This window comes from Pipistrellus hanaki, assembly GCF_964339955.1.
Source record: "Pipistrellus hanaki genome assembly, chromosome: 16".
NCBI lineage: Eukaryota > Metazoa > Chordata > Mammalia > Chiroptera > Vespertilionidae > Pipistrellus > Pipistrellus hanaki.
In genome coordinates this window covers 21,507,482-21,522,706 of record NC_140518.1, presented here as the reverse complement: position 1 = coordinate 21,522,706, position 15,225 = coordinate 21,507,482, and the positions used below count along the sequence as shown (strand labels likewise).

General features: G+C 51.9%; 1 protein-coding gene across 6 annotated transcripts in view; it reads left to right on the top strand.

Annotated features, from left to right (window-relative positions):
* ACACA (acetyl-CoA carboxylase alpha) overlaps positions 1-13,117 on the top strand; it is a 246,989-nt gene extending 233,872 nt beyond the window's left edge. For all 6 annotated transcript variants that reach the window (XM_084864172.1, XM_084864177.1, XM_084864175.1 and 3 more), the window contains 4 exons: positions 2,473-2,627; positions 3,225-3,395; positions 9,238-9,374; positions 10,579-13,117. In XM_084864172.1, coding sequence (XP_084720298.1) covers positions 2,473-2,627; positions 3,225-3,395; positions 9,238-9,374; positions 10,579-10,702 — 587 coding nt within the window. In that variant the 3' untranslated portion in view covers positions 10,703-13,117. The remainder of the gene's footprint in view (positions 1-2,472; positions 2,628-3,224; positions 3,396-9,237; positions 9,375-10,578) is intronic.
* The last annotated feature ends 2,108 nt before the right edge of the window (positions 13,118-15,225 follow it).

The following is a 15,225-nucleotide window of genomic DNA, read 5'->3' as shown; positions in this document are numbered from 1 at the left end:
ACCAGCCAGGAGGCTGCTGCCATCATGTAGCCTTTTCTGAAATCAGAGGGACATGCCATTGAAGCACGTGTCTCCACTGCCCCAAGTGAGCACAGAGATAGCATTGCATGGTGTCCAAAAGCTGCTGCTGCCCGCAGCCCTGGCTTGCCCTTCTCTGGCTCTGTGACCTCGGTGAGGTATGTCTGTTCTCAGCACCTGTCTCCTCTCCTGTACAGTGAAGATAATAAGAATGCCAATCTCCTAAGGCTGCTGTAAGGATGAAATCAGTTAATAGATATAAAGCTTTTTTTATTATTATTAAAGTATATGTGTACATATCTTACCATTGTCCCCTCCACTCCCATACATGCCCTCCGTCCCCAGAGTTTTTTGTCCATTGGTTATGCTTATATGCATGCATACAAGTCCTTTGGTTGATCTCTTATCTCCCCCATATCTCCCTACCCTTCCTGCTGTAATTTGACGGTCTGTTGCTTTACTGTCTCTGTATCTATCTTTTTGTTCATCAGTTTATAATGTTCTTTATTATCCATAAATGAGTGAGATCATGTTGTGTTTTTCTTTCATTGACTGGCTTATTTCACTCAGCCTAATGTTCTCCAGTTCCATCCAGGTTGCTGCAAATGATAAGAATTCCTTCCTTTTTTATGGCAGCATAGTATTCCATTGTGTAGATGTACCATGGTTTTTTGATCCAATCATCTGCTGATGGGCACCTAGGCTGTTTCCAAATCCTAGCTATTGTAAATTGTGCTGCTATGAACAAAGGTGTGCATATATCCTTTTTGATTGGTGTTTCTAGTTTCTTAGGCTATATTCCTAGGAGTGGGATTACTGGGTCAAATGGGAGTTCCATTTTCAGTTTTTTGAGGGAACTCCATACTGTTCTCCACAGTGGTTGCACCAGTCTGCATTCCCACCAGCAGTGCACGAGGTTCCTTTTTCTCCGCAACCTCGCCAACACTTGTTTGTTGATTTGTTGATGTTAGCCATTCCGACAGGTGTGAGATGGTACTGCATTGTTGTTTTGATTTGCGTCTCTCGAATAGATATAAAACTCTTAGAACAGTGCCTCGTACCCTGTAAATATCAGCTTTGATTATTGATTGTAAGCATTGAGGAGCGACAAAAAAACATTTTTTTTAGTTGGGCCTATTTATTTATTTTTACTTTCCATTTACTTTCCTGGTTTGGAAAGAAGGCTGCTGAGGTGTCAGGGGCCAGAGTGACCAGTCCATGGCTATCCTCCATGTGGGAGCCCAGGAAAAGACAGCCCCCAGCTCTGTGCCTTACAGTTTTAAAGTAACGATGGTGTGTGTGTGTTTTAACGTAGAGGTGTGCATCCAAAAACCTCATAAAAATGGAAGTAGGTACTATAGTTACATCTCCGTTCTATTAACATGTGTTTATATATAATACTACGGCTCACTCAGCAGCCCAAGGCTGTTTACGGCATATGCTTCATAGTGGCATAAACAGCAAGGCCTGTTCCCAGACAGACATGCTTGGAAAAGACCTTTCTCTTCTGTGTCCCGTCACCTCTGGCCATGTATTTACTTGTCAGCTGTGGTGACAAAGCCCTCTGGGCTGTCCTCAACACCAGGGCAATCACCTAGAGCTCCTTCAGCTGGACTTACCCCCCTTACCAGGCAGGCAGCCAGCATCTCAGTGTGGATTGCCAGTCCCATCCTGAGAGTGACTGGGAATAAACGTACAGCAGCAGCACCTCGACCGGGACACTGAGATGGCGAAGAATTCCACACTGTCCTGTCTGTCCAGCTGAGGGTCTGTGTGCTTTGGGAGCCCTGATCCAGTAGGTTCGTGGGCTGCCTTTCTCTCCCCCTCTTAGGAACTAGAGTGTCTTTGCCACTGTGGTCAGGGGTTGGCTCTGTCCATAGCAGCCCAGGCAGGAGCCAGAGGCTGTCAAACCCACTGAGCTGGCGTGAGACACACAGACCCGGCTCTCACCAGGTTGGATTCTATAAATTTCAGGTAAAGAGCATCCAAACCTGAGATGAGAAGCTGTGGAGGAAAGCAGCCTGTGACTTGAAACGCCACTGGGATCCTTACTGAGTTGGGTGGGTGCTGATGGGGGGGGAAGAGCTGTGGTTTGTTCCAGAAGCCGAGGGGGCGCTGTCCCACATTCTGTGTCCTGACAGTCCAGCGGCTCTAATGCAGGTCACAGGGCATGGGCACCAGGTTGTCAGTCTGAGAGGAGGACACACACCAGCCTCCCGGTGGGGGTTTGCACCTTCTCCTCGAGCAGGGAGAGGCTGCTTCCCCAGCAGTGACCTCCCAGGGAAGGAGGGCGTGTGGGCTTCCGTGGCGTCTCGGGGAGCCCTGCTGCACCCAGGGGGCGAAGACAGCGGAGAGCGGTCACAGAGGGAGGGGCGGTCTGAGCCTCCCGTGACTGGCTGCTCCCGGGCAGACTCCGGTCGCTCAGCCTGTGACGGGTGGTCACTGTAATTGCAGGCACCCCTGAGCTCGGCGCCGCCGAGCGGAAGGAGCTGGAGAACAAGCTGAAGGAGCGGGAGGAGTTCCTGTTGCCCATCTACCACCAGGTGGCCGTGCAGTTTGCTGACTTGCACGACACCCCGGGCCGGATGCAGGAGAAGGGCGTTATTAACGTAAGTACGGTGGGGGCCGCTGCTGGCTTGTCGGTTCTGAGGGCTCACGGGCAGGAGCCGTTGGGGGCAGATGAAAACTGTGTGCGGGTCAAACTGTTTTCCATATCTTGGAGGGACTTCTCCCTCTTCCTGTATCCACTCTCATCCTAAAACAATTCATGATTTAGGTTGCCTCCTGGACTGCTCAGGAGACAAGCTCCATTCTACCGGTGGGAAACCGAGTCACGCGGGAGAGCTGCCCGCGTGGTGCTCAGGCTGCAAATTACCCCAGTGCCAGGGTTCCGGCAGCAGCTCAGACTTGATTTGTGTACAAGTTTTTGTTGCCATCTGCTCAAACCCAGTCCCTCACTATGGTTATCTGGGAATTCAGAGCCCCTTCCCCAAAACACCGCAGCCAGGAGTGGGGTTACACGTTAGCCAGGCCCAGTGCTGAGGTCAGCAGAGGGGGGTGGGCGTGGGCATCCCGAACTGGGACACATCTGCGGAGCAGGGAGCTCGCAGCCGGCTCTCAAGTCTCTGAGCGGCCGCTGGCCAGTGGGTTTGTGCGCCTGTGGAGCTCCCTCTGCACTGGGGTGACTGGGTTGTTGTCTGTCACAGGACATCCTGGATTGGAAAACATCCCGCACCTTCTTCTACTGGCGGCTGAGGCGCCTCCTGCTGGAGGACCTGGTCAAGAAGAAAATCCACAACGCCAACCCCGAGCTGACGGACGGCCAGGTGCAGGCCATGCTGCGGCGCTGGTTTGTGGAGGTGGAAGGAACAGTGAAGGTAGGGGGGCGCCCTCGGGGGAGCCTCACGCTGTGCTCCCACCTCACCTGAGGGCCAGGCCTCTAAGGGCAGGAGAGGTCTAGGGCATTTTTTGCAGCTCACTCTCTCTCAGCAAGCCTTTCTGAACGTGCACAAAACACCATAGGCTGCATTAGGCCTTGGGGACGGGGCAGGTAAAGAGGCCACTGTTCCTCTCCACCTACGGGAGGGACAGAGTAGTCAGGAGGCCACACACCACAGTGAGACCGAGGCCAAACGCAGCAAACCCAGCACAGCACGGAGCACGACTCCGGCCGCTCCGTGGGAGCAGGAGGGGCTCTGGGTAGACTTCTAGAGAACGAAGAGGAACCAGAGGGAGAGGTCGAATTTGGGGGTGCATGTTCCAAGCAGAAGCCAGAGCATCATGCACCGCAGGTGTTTCCGGGTGGCTGAGAGATTGGGGTCATGCAAGGCCATGCTGAGGGGTTTGAACTTGGCCCTGTGGGAAGCCACTGAGGTATTTTAAGCAGCAGAGACATCGTCTGACTTGGGTGTAGGAAGACTGTTCAGGCTGGAATTGAAGGAAGCAGGAGCAAGACGCCTAAGGTGATGGTGACTGAGGTGGTTGGTGCCGTGGCCGCTATACACCTGATTTCAGAGTGTGAGCTATGAGGCCGGGTGTTCTTAGAGGGCACGTACCTTGGAGCAGTGACTCTACTGAGATGGGGTGCGTCTGCCCCTGGAATCCCGGGAAGACAGAAATAAAAGGTCTAACTTTTCCTTCATAAGTACAAGAATTTAATCTTTATTAGTATATGGATTAAAAGTAAATCACATACATCATGTAAACATTTTGTCAGAATATTGGTAGAAGGTGCTAAAACACCTTTTGCTGAGAGCTGAGTGATCAGAAGCCTGTGTGCCTGCCGGGCTGGAGTCCGGGGGACGGCGGTCTCTGCTGCATGTTCTCAGGAAGGGGCTCCCGAGTTCGCCGTCGGTGCTAAAGGACCAAATCAGGGTCCTCCTCTAAGATTCCCCTTTGTGTTAAGTCTACCCATGTTTTTACGACTGAAAAGCTTCTCTGGATAAATATTTCAGATGTGCAGCCGGGGGGTGCAGCCTCATGTGACATTTGGTTCAGGTTAAGGTCAGTCTGTGGCATCATAATTGAGTGAGACAATTTTGTCAGTGGCTACTGGCAGCTCCTAGTGGAAGGTGGCATTGAAAGTCATGCAAGTGTAAAATAAGAGGTTGTTCTCCAGTTAAGAGTGGCTGGCTAGGTAAATGGAGTGTGTGCGTGTGGCCAGGAGAGGCCCGTCCCGCCTTCCTACCACATTAGTCGCTAATGGACGTGTGCGGCCTCAGTGGGCGCCGGGATGAGGGAAGGAATAGCTTTCCTCCGAGCGTGCAGTGAGCGGAGAGCCCTCCATCACTCCTTCGCGTGCTGCTCCCGGGGGACTGCGTCTGGAGAGAGAGGTCATTCCACTCTTATCGATGGAGAGGACATGGACTGCGAGGACAGACTCCTGGCTGGAAACCAAGTGCAGAGCCACCTCGGCCCAGCTTCCCTTGCCCCGTCTACAAACAGCATCTGCTGAGCCTCAGCCCGGGAGAGAGAGGAGGCCGGCGACCCTGCGAGGTGGCTTTGAAACCTCCTCTGTATTCTGCAGGCTCAGCAGGACCTGGTTTAGTGTGGGGTGATGGTAAAACCTGCAGCGCCATTGAGGGAGAAACTGTTCAGAGGCCATGTGCGCCGCCTCCGAAGGGCTGGCATGCAGTCCGCTCGGTGTTTGGGAACGTCGCTTTTTGTCGGTCCCTCACGTCCTAGATCCTGTGTGTGTGGCTCTCAGGTGCAGGCTGGCTGAGTCTAGACCCCAGCGTTGCACCAAGAAGTGACTCTCTAATCCTTGTGGTTACTGGTCAGGAAAGACATTTAGTAGTAGGCATCTATTAGCCATGCTGTGTTCTTTTTTCCCAGAGAATTTGCTTTTTTAATCTTAATCCTAAAAAAGAAGATTCTGGGACCAAAAATTTGAACACACTGTGATACTACATAACTGGGTGATGTAATTCTTTTGTTTTACATCACCCAGAGCAGCAATTTTCAACCTTTTTCATCTCATGACACACACACACACACACACAAATACTAATTACCTCCAAAGTGAATTCTTAAAAATCAGGTGCCTATAACTTGTATGTAAAGATATCTGGTACCAAGAATTGACCAATAAGATGCAACTCTATTATATGGCCTTATATATTTATGGTTCAGGGCAGGGCATTCAACGGGACAGCTGTTGTTTTGGCTGTTGTGTTTTTTTTGTTCTGATTGTTTTTACAATGTAAGGAAAAAGAGTTCACTGCCCCTGACTAAATAGTCAGGTATTGCATGTTTTTTAAAAATTCTGTGGCTCACCAGTTGAAAATCGCTGCTTTAGAGGAATCCGCTACCATGAGTTGCAGGATTCTGTTTGAGTGCTGGGACAGTCAGGTTCATAGTTTCACTGCAGGCAGAAGAGAAGTATCGCTACAGCTCCCTGAAAGAAAAAAAGGTAGTAGGTTTAAATCAAACATGGCACACGTTTATTTCATGGGCATGCTTTCTCTCAATTTTAGATCCACAGTTTGAAGGACTGTGGGTTTTTTTTTAATTTTAATCCTAAAAAAGGCGATTCTGGACCAAAAATTTGAAGACACTGGGATACTACATAATTGGACGGTGTAATTCTTAGGGTTGGCACACTGATCCCCTTCTCCGCCCGCGATAAAAACTGATATTGAACTCTGCATGGAGCAATTTTAATGGGTCCTAAAACATGAATTTGGAATCTCAAACTTTTTGGATCCCAGCTTTGCCACTTACTGATCAGACATCTGTTTAAGCCCCCGTTTCCTGTGTGAGACGGGGGTGCTGTTTACTCCCCAGGGTTCAGTGAGACTTAAGGTGAGTAACGTGTGGAGCACAAGGACTGGCATTCAGTAGACAATGTATGCCCGTTTCTTCCTCTCAGCACAGCTTGTTAGACAGTAAGAAAATTAAGTAACAAAGTTAAAGATGTACAACTCAGTGATCTTGCAGGAGGGCATGGTAGATTCTCACTGACCTTCGTTGTGCTTTGGCTTGCTCTAACTTATCCACAACCCAAGACGCCAGAATACCTCCTTCCTCTCCAGATATCTCCCCATCCCCAAGGCCTGGCCTCAGGTTACCCACGGTCTATGTATCAAACTCCTGATGGAGGCCAGGGAGGCCGGAGGCGAGGCAGAACCTGAGACTAGAGTGGCGCTCAGGAGACCCCAGCCCACACGCTGTTTGCTGTCGTGCTCCAAAGCCTCCAAAAAAGTCCCATGCTGAGGTGTCTCCAGGCCGCTCCTGGGTGAGTCAGCTGTGGGGCATGGTCATCAGGGCTCACATCCATCAGGCTGTGCCTGGGTCGCTCCCTGGCCCTGCTGTGCCACTGAGTAAAGAGGGCTTCACAGCGATCGGTAGGTTAGAAATGAAACTTTGCAAACAGGTCATTTAGATTTTGTAAGATAGACTAATTACTACACACAATTAGTGAGGCTGAGCAGTGCTGGAGATACTTACCTGCTGATGCGGAGAGTGATAGTGTGCCTACTGAACATCATTGTAAGACCACTGTAGGGATGTTTAATCATCGATATTTTATTGGTTTTTCAATTTTCTGATTGGGATGAGTGTCAGCCCTGTTGTGAGGTTAACCGCCCAGCATTACACACTCGTTTAAAATCAACCCTGGGACACTGGGAATAATGAGCCACATTTTTGTACTTTTCAGAGGGAAACGATAATGGCTTTTTTCCTGGGAATCGGAGAGGGCAGGTGAGGCCTCCCTGCCCAGCGGGAGCGTCCCTTGCTTTCCCAGGGAAGGAAGCTGGCTCACAGCAGCCTCCCACGGCTGACGGGAAAGCCTGTGGGTGCTGACGTTTGTTTATTCTTGCTGAGAGTGCAGCTCAGTTAGATCTGCGACCCTTCTGGGCCAGCACCGCGAGCTGAAGTGGGATCGGACTGTTGGCTGCCATCCCCTTGCTCTACTGTGAACAGCAGGTCGTCCCAGAAGGACGTTTTCAAAGGGGAGGCGTTAGAGCGACCGTTCTAACACTTGGGATGAGGTGCTGCCCTTCTCCTGCGGAGGAACGTGTTTTTGTTTAATTTAAAAAGCACCCAGCACCTTCTGTGGCTGCACGAGGGGAAGACGGGGGTTTTCTCTAGAGGGCAGCCGGCTTCCCAGTGTAGTGTCTGAGCATCGTTAGAAGCAGGCATCTCGTTAGCTAATACATTACACCAATCAAGGAGCATTATCTTAAGCCACAATTAATCTGCTCCCTGGCATATGTTGATAGGAAAGCATCATGCTGTTTCTTAATTAAAAGCAAACGGATTAAAAATGATTAATAAGAGTATTAAATATTCTCCTAAATGAAAGGCTTTGGGATTCTTGGGTAAACCTAGTTGGGTTTTTTTTTCCATCAGAAACCCAAGCCGTAGCCATTGCTTTAGTTCCTCCTACCTCCAGAGCGCCGTCAGTGGGGCACGGTGTGAGGTCCCGGAGCTAACGTCCACATTTCCGGCGATGGAGATGCCGCGTCCGGGGGTCCGGGCGTGCCCTGCTCCTGTGGGGTGCAGGAGTCAGGACCGTGTCCTGGGGAAAGCAGAGGCACCTCCTTTCCCGGCTCCGAGGGGTGTCAGCAGCCCTGACCAGGCCCAGCGAGGCCACACCACCCTGACCAGGAGACCTGGTCTCTCCAGCAGTGGTCACAGAGATGGGCAGAGAGCTAGAAAAGGCACATTGCTGATCCGCGGCTCCCAGGCCTTCAGCTGTGAAAGACTCTAAGCATGGTTGGAAATGTGGAGTCACTTACACGACATATAGTAAATAGCCAGTCACCTCTGACTTGCCAGCTAAGTTAGAGGTGGGTAGTAAGTGAAAAGAAACCATTATTGTTAAAGGCACAAAATAGGAAGTTAGAAATCAGGGCTGGTTCTCCTGAAGGGAGTGATGCGGGCACAGCTGTGGAGACCCCAGTTTCCTGAGCCTCAGTGTCTCTAACGCACCCTCCTATTAAGTAACAGCACCAAACTCATTGTCATTCTGACTTTGACTTCGTTAGTGATAACAGAGAAGGATAGCGCACCTTTAAATGACGAGCTTTGTGTTTAATTACCCAAACAAAATGACATAAATATGAATGAGCCCTAATGGAGGTACTTGGTTTTCCGGAAACCATTAACAAAACGATTCCTAAATGATTTGTAAAGAAAATGAGAGGAGAAGAGCAAGGCTATTAGGTTCCTAACACACTCCTGAGTTATTATGTAGTCAACTACCTAGGAAATACTCAGCTAAATGATCTTGAAAAAAAGGAAAGCGAGAGGGGTTTGTTGGGTGTCAGGGTTACAGGCGTCTTGACCGTTTGGAAGAGGCTCATCGGGAGTAAAAGGAGCTTGTGAGCCGGTGCCTGTCCCCCTGCGGCAGGTCCTTCCTCCGGGCCGGAGACCGCCGCGCCAGGCAGCCGCGCCTGGGTCTCAGGTCCTCAGAAAAGGCACGTCATTTCCAACCACTAAACAGCCAGCACTTTCCTAGTCTCCTCAGCCTTCTCGGACTCGGTAGAGACCTAGAGGGACAGGCCAGCGCCAGAGTGTGGGCACTGATGCCCCTAGAGGGACCCCATGGATGGCTCCCAGTCTCCATCCGGGTCCAGAGAAGAAAGGGGAGGATGAGGGCAGCACCTGTCTCCTTATTCTGCAATGTCAGCAGTAACAACCCATTCTCCAAGCATCGAACAATCAGGGGGTCCGGTCTGGCCCTGGTGTGTGACCGGGTCCATCTGTTTACAGGCCTACATTTGGGACAACAACAAGGACCTGGTCGAGTGGCTGGAGAAACAGCTGACGGAGGAGGACGGCGTTCGCTCAGTAATAGATGAGAACATCAAATACATCAGCAGAGACTACGCCCTCAAGCAGATCCGCAGGTGAGCGCAGTGGGGGGCTCACCTCTTTAGAACAAAAGATTTAAGAACAAATCTGGAGATGGTGGCCTCCCTCTACCAGAGACGGCTGTGGTGACCCACAGACAAACAGCCCTCCCGCGCGTCCCTCCCAGCTAGCTGCAGACCTAGCTCATTGTGCCCAGCCGTTCTCTCCAGAGGCAGGTGCTCCGAACGGCGATCGATTCTGGGAGGAAAGTGATGGCGCAGTTTCCGGGGGAGCCGCCGCCCCTCTCCTCCTGCAGCTTCTCCATCGCAGGGGCAGAGGGCAGGGACTGCGGGAGCCTCTTTTAAAGAGTTTCATTTGGAAGCATTTTACTTACAGAGAAGTTGAAAACTAAAAGCAATGCAAAGAACGAATCTGTGCCCAGATGCACTTTTTACCCCATTGGCTTTATTGCTCTCCTGTCTAATCCATACGTAAGCTGCTCGCTCTGAGTTTCTCAGCTGTTCCCCGATCAGACTCAGCCCATAGGTGCTCAGCCAGAACATCGTGCACGTGGGGAGGTGGCCTTCACGGGCCCACGTCTGGAGCCGCAGGATGCCATCTGCCCCTCCTCGTGTTCCTTTCAACCGTCCGGTCACGACGTTGCTCAGTTTCTCCCCTTTTATCACCGATTTCCGCCTTGTGCCTAGTAAGCAGTTTTGGGGAGACACTTCAGGGTGGCTGGGACTGAGGAGGCCTGATGGAGTTGGGAGAGTTACCAAGAGATTGGATCAAGCAAGCAGCAGCCATGGAGGCTAACGTCCTGTACTCATCAGAAATTTCTCCTGGATTTAGCCTCCATGGCTGCTGCTTGCTTGATCCAGTCTCTTGGTAACTCTCCAAACTCCATCAGGCCGCCTCAGTCCCAGCCACCGCTCCCGTCCTGCTAAAGGCAGAAGTCCTCTCTCCTCCATTCATTACAGATTCACTATCGGTTTACATAGTGGATTTCTATTTTTCAGTAGCTTCTAATTCATTCTTTTTTGATGCCCCAGATTTAACCAGTGGGCAGACCTTCATGCTGACTCCACGAGCGCCCGGCCAGGCCCCACTGGCTTTGGTTGGGAAGTGCTTCCCTACCTTTTGCTCGGTGCAATGTGTCAGGTTGACCTTGCTGCCTCCCTTGCTGCCGGGGACATTTTCCATTAGGAAATGGCCAGGTGCTGCTGCCTCTTTCCTCACCTCCCAAACCTTCCTCTGCAGCTTGGTCCAGGCCAACCCAGAGGTCGCCATGGATTCCATCGTCCACATGACCCAGCACATCTCACCCACTCAGCGAGCAGAAGTCGTCCGGATCCTGTCCACCATGGACTCCCCTTCGACGTAGGGAGAGCCCCCGCCCCCGCCCTGCCTCCAGAGAAAAGGGCTAGACTAGAGCTGCCTTTTACTACGGAAACCACTGTCACAGGAAGGCACCGGAGACCCAGCACTGGAATCAAACTGGCATTTTGCTTCCCCTCGAATGTTTCAGGTTCTGTGTGGGACACAGGGTCACAGAGCCGCGCTCCAGCCCCGTCACACCTGTCCTGTTCAGTATTTATTACTCTGCACACACCGAGAAGGCAATGAAGGGTACACACACGTACCATGAGGTCTTCCTGCCCAGAAGCAGGGCTGCCCTGGGCCCCGGCCCAGGGACGTGCCAGGCAGTCAGCAGCCCTCCCCCGGCCCCGCCCCGGGAGCCTGCACCCCAGGTAGCAGGGGAGGGCTGGGCTGAGGAAGCAGCCTCATGTCCGTTATTTCTTTACCCCCACCTTCAGCCCAGCACACACTAGCCCTGGAGAGGGATCCTGCCCAGCCCCATCACACCAAGGCACTGTCTGTGAAGGAAGAGAGAGCATGAAATTGGCACGCTCCATGGGAACTTGAAGATGAAGGCAAACCTTGATCCAAGGAGCGGAGAGAGAAAACAGACCTAGTGGCTCAGAGGCCTCAACATTAGGTCATTTCTCTCAGAACAAATGGGGACCTACCCCTCCCTGCAGGTCACTGCCCGAGGCCAGTGCGGGGAGCTGCCTCTGTCCCTGCCGGGAAGTAGTTTCTCCTCTCAGACCCGGGAGGTTGTCACAGAGCTGCTGTCTCCATTTCCAGGGCAACAGGTGCCCCCCCCCCCCCCCCCCCCCCCCTGCTGCTGACACCTGCGCTCTCTGCGCCAGGACCCAGACTCCACAGGACCCTAGGTTACCCCCGCCCCCCTCTTGGTGCTGCTGTCTTCCAGCTCACGGCTCTGCCCGCAGGGGCCCCGCACGGCTGGTGGAGTTTATTCAAGGACAGAGCTTACTGGTTCCCCCGATGGTATTCCTAAAGCAAGAGTGGCGGGTGACGAGGCCGGTGTAGCACCCATTCCTACAGAGCAGCTAACTTCTTCCTTGGTCACCAGTGACAGATGCAATCACTAAGACGTCTTAGAAGCACTGACATGAATACTGTATACAAGCTACAGTTTTGAGCCTTAACCCTGTAGTTCACAAGAAAGCTCCACTTCCCCTCCTCTGGGAACGGTCTGTGCCGATGGCACTGTGTGGCTGGGTCTGCTCCTGCACACACACTCCCCCTTCCCCCGGAGCACGGGGCCTCGGCCAGGCTGCCCGGATAAAGGTATAGTGTTTGGCACGATCGGAGGAGAGTGGGAAAAGGTAGGGAACTTTCAGTCCAGGAGGCAGCATCCACCGTTGCTAGTATCTGCTAACCCAGTACGAATTGATTTCATCTCTGACCAGATTATTCCTCTCCACTTTCCTGCAATAAATAAAGCGATGTGCACCGACAGCCGGTGTGAAGCCTGCTCTCCAGCGGGCCTGTGCTTGCCCGGCTTTCCTCAGAGGCAGAGTGGGTTACTCTCCTGTGCCTCTCCCCTCTGCAAATTATGACACATTAAACGAATCCATTTCCTCTCTAGACCCCTGTAATGTCTACTGCTCCATCTCCAGAGCACCTCAGGTTAGGTCTTACCCTGGGCAGGGGTTTTCCACGGGGAGAAGACGGAGGAGCCACAGTGAGCCAGCTGACAGCCACAGCCCCCTTGCACAGGCAAGGTCGCCGAGGCAGGCGGGCAGCCAAGTGCGGACCAGGACGTGCTGGACTGAGACTGCCACGTCCCCCCACCTCGTTCACAGAGCAGCCTTCACTTGTCTCATTGGACATTCGATGGACACACCCTGATGAGCAAGGAGCTTCAGTCAAATCTTTTCACATTTTGTTGAAATAAACCTCCAATTTTTAGAAGAGTCACTGTTTTGTCATTTTCAGCCCCCGTGGCTGAGCCCCGTCATGCTGAAAGACCCCAGGGCAGGAAACCCAGGAGTGTGTGTGTGCCTCCGCCCGCTGCCTCAGTTCCTCTCTGGTTCCATGCGGTTGAAGTGAGAACGGGCACCGATCCCTAAACATGTGCAGACAGGGAACGGCCAGAGAGAGGAGGGGAAGCACTGACCTCTACCGATCGATGGTTACATCGGTGCTGTGTCTGTCTGCCTGGGGTGTAGCACTAGGCAAAGGGTGGCTTTCTCTAAAGGGGAATAAATGTTACATCCACATATTACCGGTTTGAGCCACCCTACGCTAGGTGCTCTAGAGATGGGAGTAAGAAGGGAGGTTCAGGATCCGGGGAATTTGCTTCTCCCCGCCTTCGGCTGCTGCGCTCCATGGGCAGGCAGCCCCGGTCAGCATCGAGGCCTCGGCCTTCCCTCCTGTTGGGGAGTGATATTTCTTTCAGTCTTCTCAATAAAAGAAACATTTTCATTTCCACTGATACCACTTTGGGGTAATAAGATTGAACATTGAGGGCTGTGTAATCTAGTCATGGATCCCTCTGGGTTTCCCAAACTGGGAAACAAGAACACAGCGACAAACGCAAGTGCCCGATGACATCTTAGGGAGGACCCTTCCTGCACTGTTTCAGGGGCACAAGGCTCAGTGCCAGGCTGTGGTGAGAGCCCGGAGAGGCGCTGGGCCAGGGGGACGCCTTCCCTTACATGCTGGCTCCTCCTCTGGGAAAAGCCTGGCTTCCCTGGCCCATGGTGAGGCCGTGTGTGTGGTGTGCAGGCAGAGAGGCTTCCAGTTGGGAGAGAAGTCAGGGTGTCCCAATTCAGGGCACCAACTTTCATCGAGTTATTCCAGGGACGCTAGATGGAAGCACAGCCTCGTCTAGGGGGAGGGTGGACAATGGGACCTGCCACTGAAGATCTGTAAGTGCTGAGCCGAAGGAGAGGCACCTTAAGATGGTTTGGGCACATGGGAAGACGGGGTATAAAGACTTCAAAACAAGAAAAGGTTTAGAAAGCAGCCTAATTGATGGAAGGAGCACAGCGTTAGGTGCCAAGCTCAGCCCCAGGAGTGTATGTCCCTCAGCTGGAGGGGGCGCCCAGATGGTAAGGCCAGGCCACCCCGAGAGGTGACTCTCCACTGTTCATTTCTCCAGAAACCCTGTGCCTCCGGCAGCACAGGCTCACCTGCCGGTTTGTCTTTCTGATGACTAAGGATTTAACAACCCAGGAAGCAGCACTGGCTATCTCCTGCCAGCCAGAGCTCCAGCGGGCAGTTCGGAATAAAGAATGGGGATGGGGCATCTTCATAAATACAGAATGTGGGCACGCAAAATCTCCCAAAACACCAGTGAGGGGAACAGCAGGATGAGAACGGAACCTCAGCTCGGAGGGCACTTCCTTAGCAACTAGAAGGAAACGAGATAGACTAGCTCAGAGGGGGTTGAATGATGAGCCTAATCCCAACAGTGTGATTCTATGACCAACCTTCTGGAGTTAGCAGGAAGGATTAAGGGTGAGGAGAGAGAAAAACAACTGAAGACATCCAGAACCTCAAGAAAAAGCTAACAGCACTCTTGGCCATAAGGTTCTTTGATAGCCAGTTAGAAGAACCTGGATTCTAGAATAAGCCTGAACTGGGTTCAAATATCTGATCCCCCACTCCTCCCCTTAGGCAATTTCCTGATCCTAAATCTGTGAAATGTGGATAGCAACAAGGACCTCAGAGGGGCTTTAGAATAATTACTTAAATTAGTTCATATGAACCAATTGGTGGGTATTAGTAACAAATTTTCAAATGTCAGGTTTCTCCATTCCCTGCCCCTTCCTTATGCTCACAAGAGGACACCTGCCATCACTCAACCTTCCTCAGAGGGCATTTCCAGAGAACCATCCCCTTATGAAAGCAGGCGCTAGGGACTGTCTCCAGGCGTTGAGCCACGTGGACATTATGAGGAAGTAACCAGTGAGGAGTGCTATAGTCTGAATATTTGTGCCCCTTCCCCCCAAAAAAAACTGACGTGTTGAAATCCTAACTTCAACAAGTGATGGTATTAAAAGTGGGGGCTTGGGACCATGCTTCCGTCGTGAGGGTGGGGCCCTCATGAATAGGATTAGTGCCTCATAAACGAAGATCCTGAGAGACCCCTTTCCATCCCGTGAGGATACAAGGCTCATCATGCTGGCTCCTGGATCTCAGACTGCCAGCCTCCAGAGCTATAAGAAATAAATTGTTGTTATAAACTACCCAGTCTGTGGTGTTTTGTTATGGCAGCCCACGTGGACTAAGACAAAACCTTGGGCCAGGAGTGGGTGCTGCTGTAACTCACCTAAAAATGTGGCAGCAGCTGGGTATAGAGGGATGTGCCCCAACATCATAAAGGCCATATATGCAGACAAGGCCATAGCTAGCATCACACTCTACAGCTGGAGGATCAGGAACAAAACAAGGAAGCTCCTTTATTCAACTTACACTGGAAGTCCTCACCAGACCAATCAGGCAAGAGAAAGAAAGAAAAGGCATCCAAATTGGAAAGGAAGTAAAACACTTCATGTGTAGATAGCATGATATACACAGAAAACCCTAAAG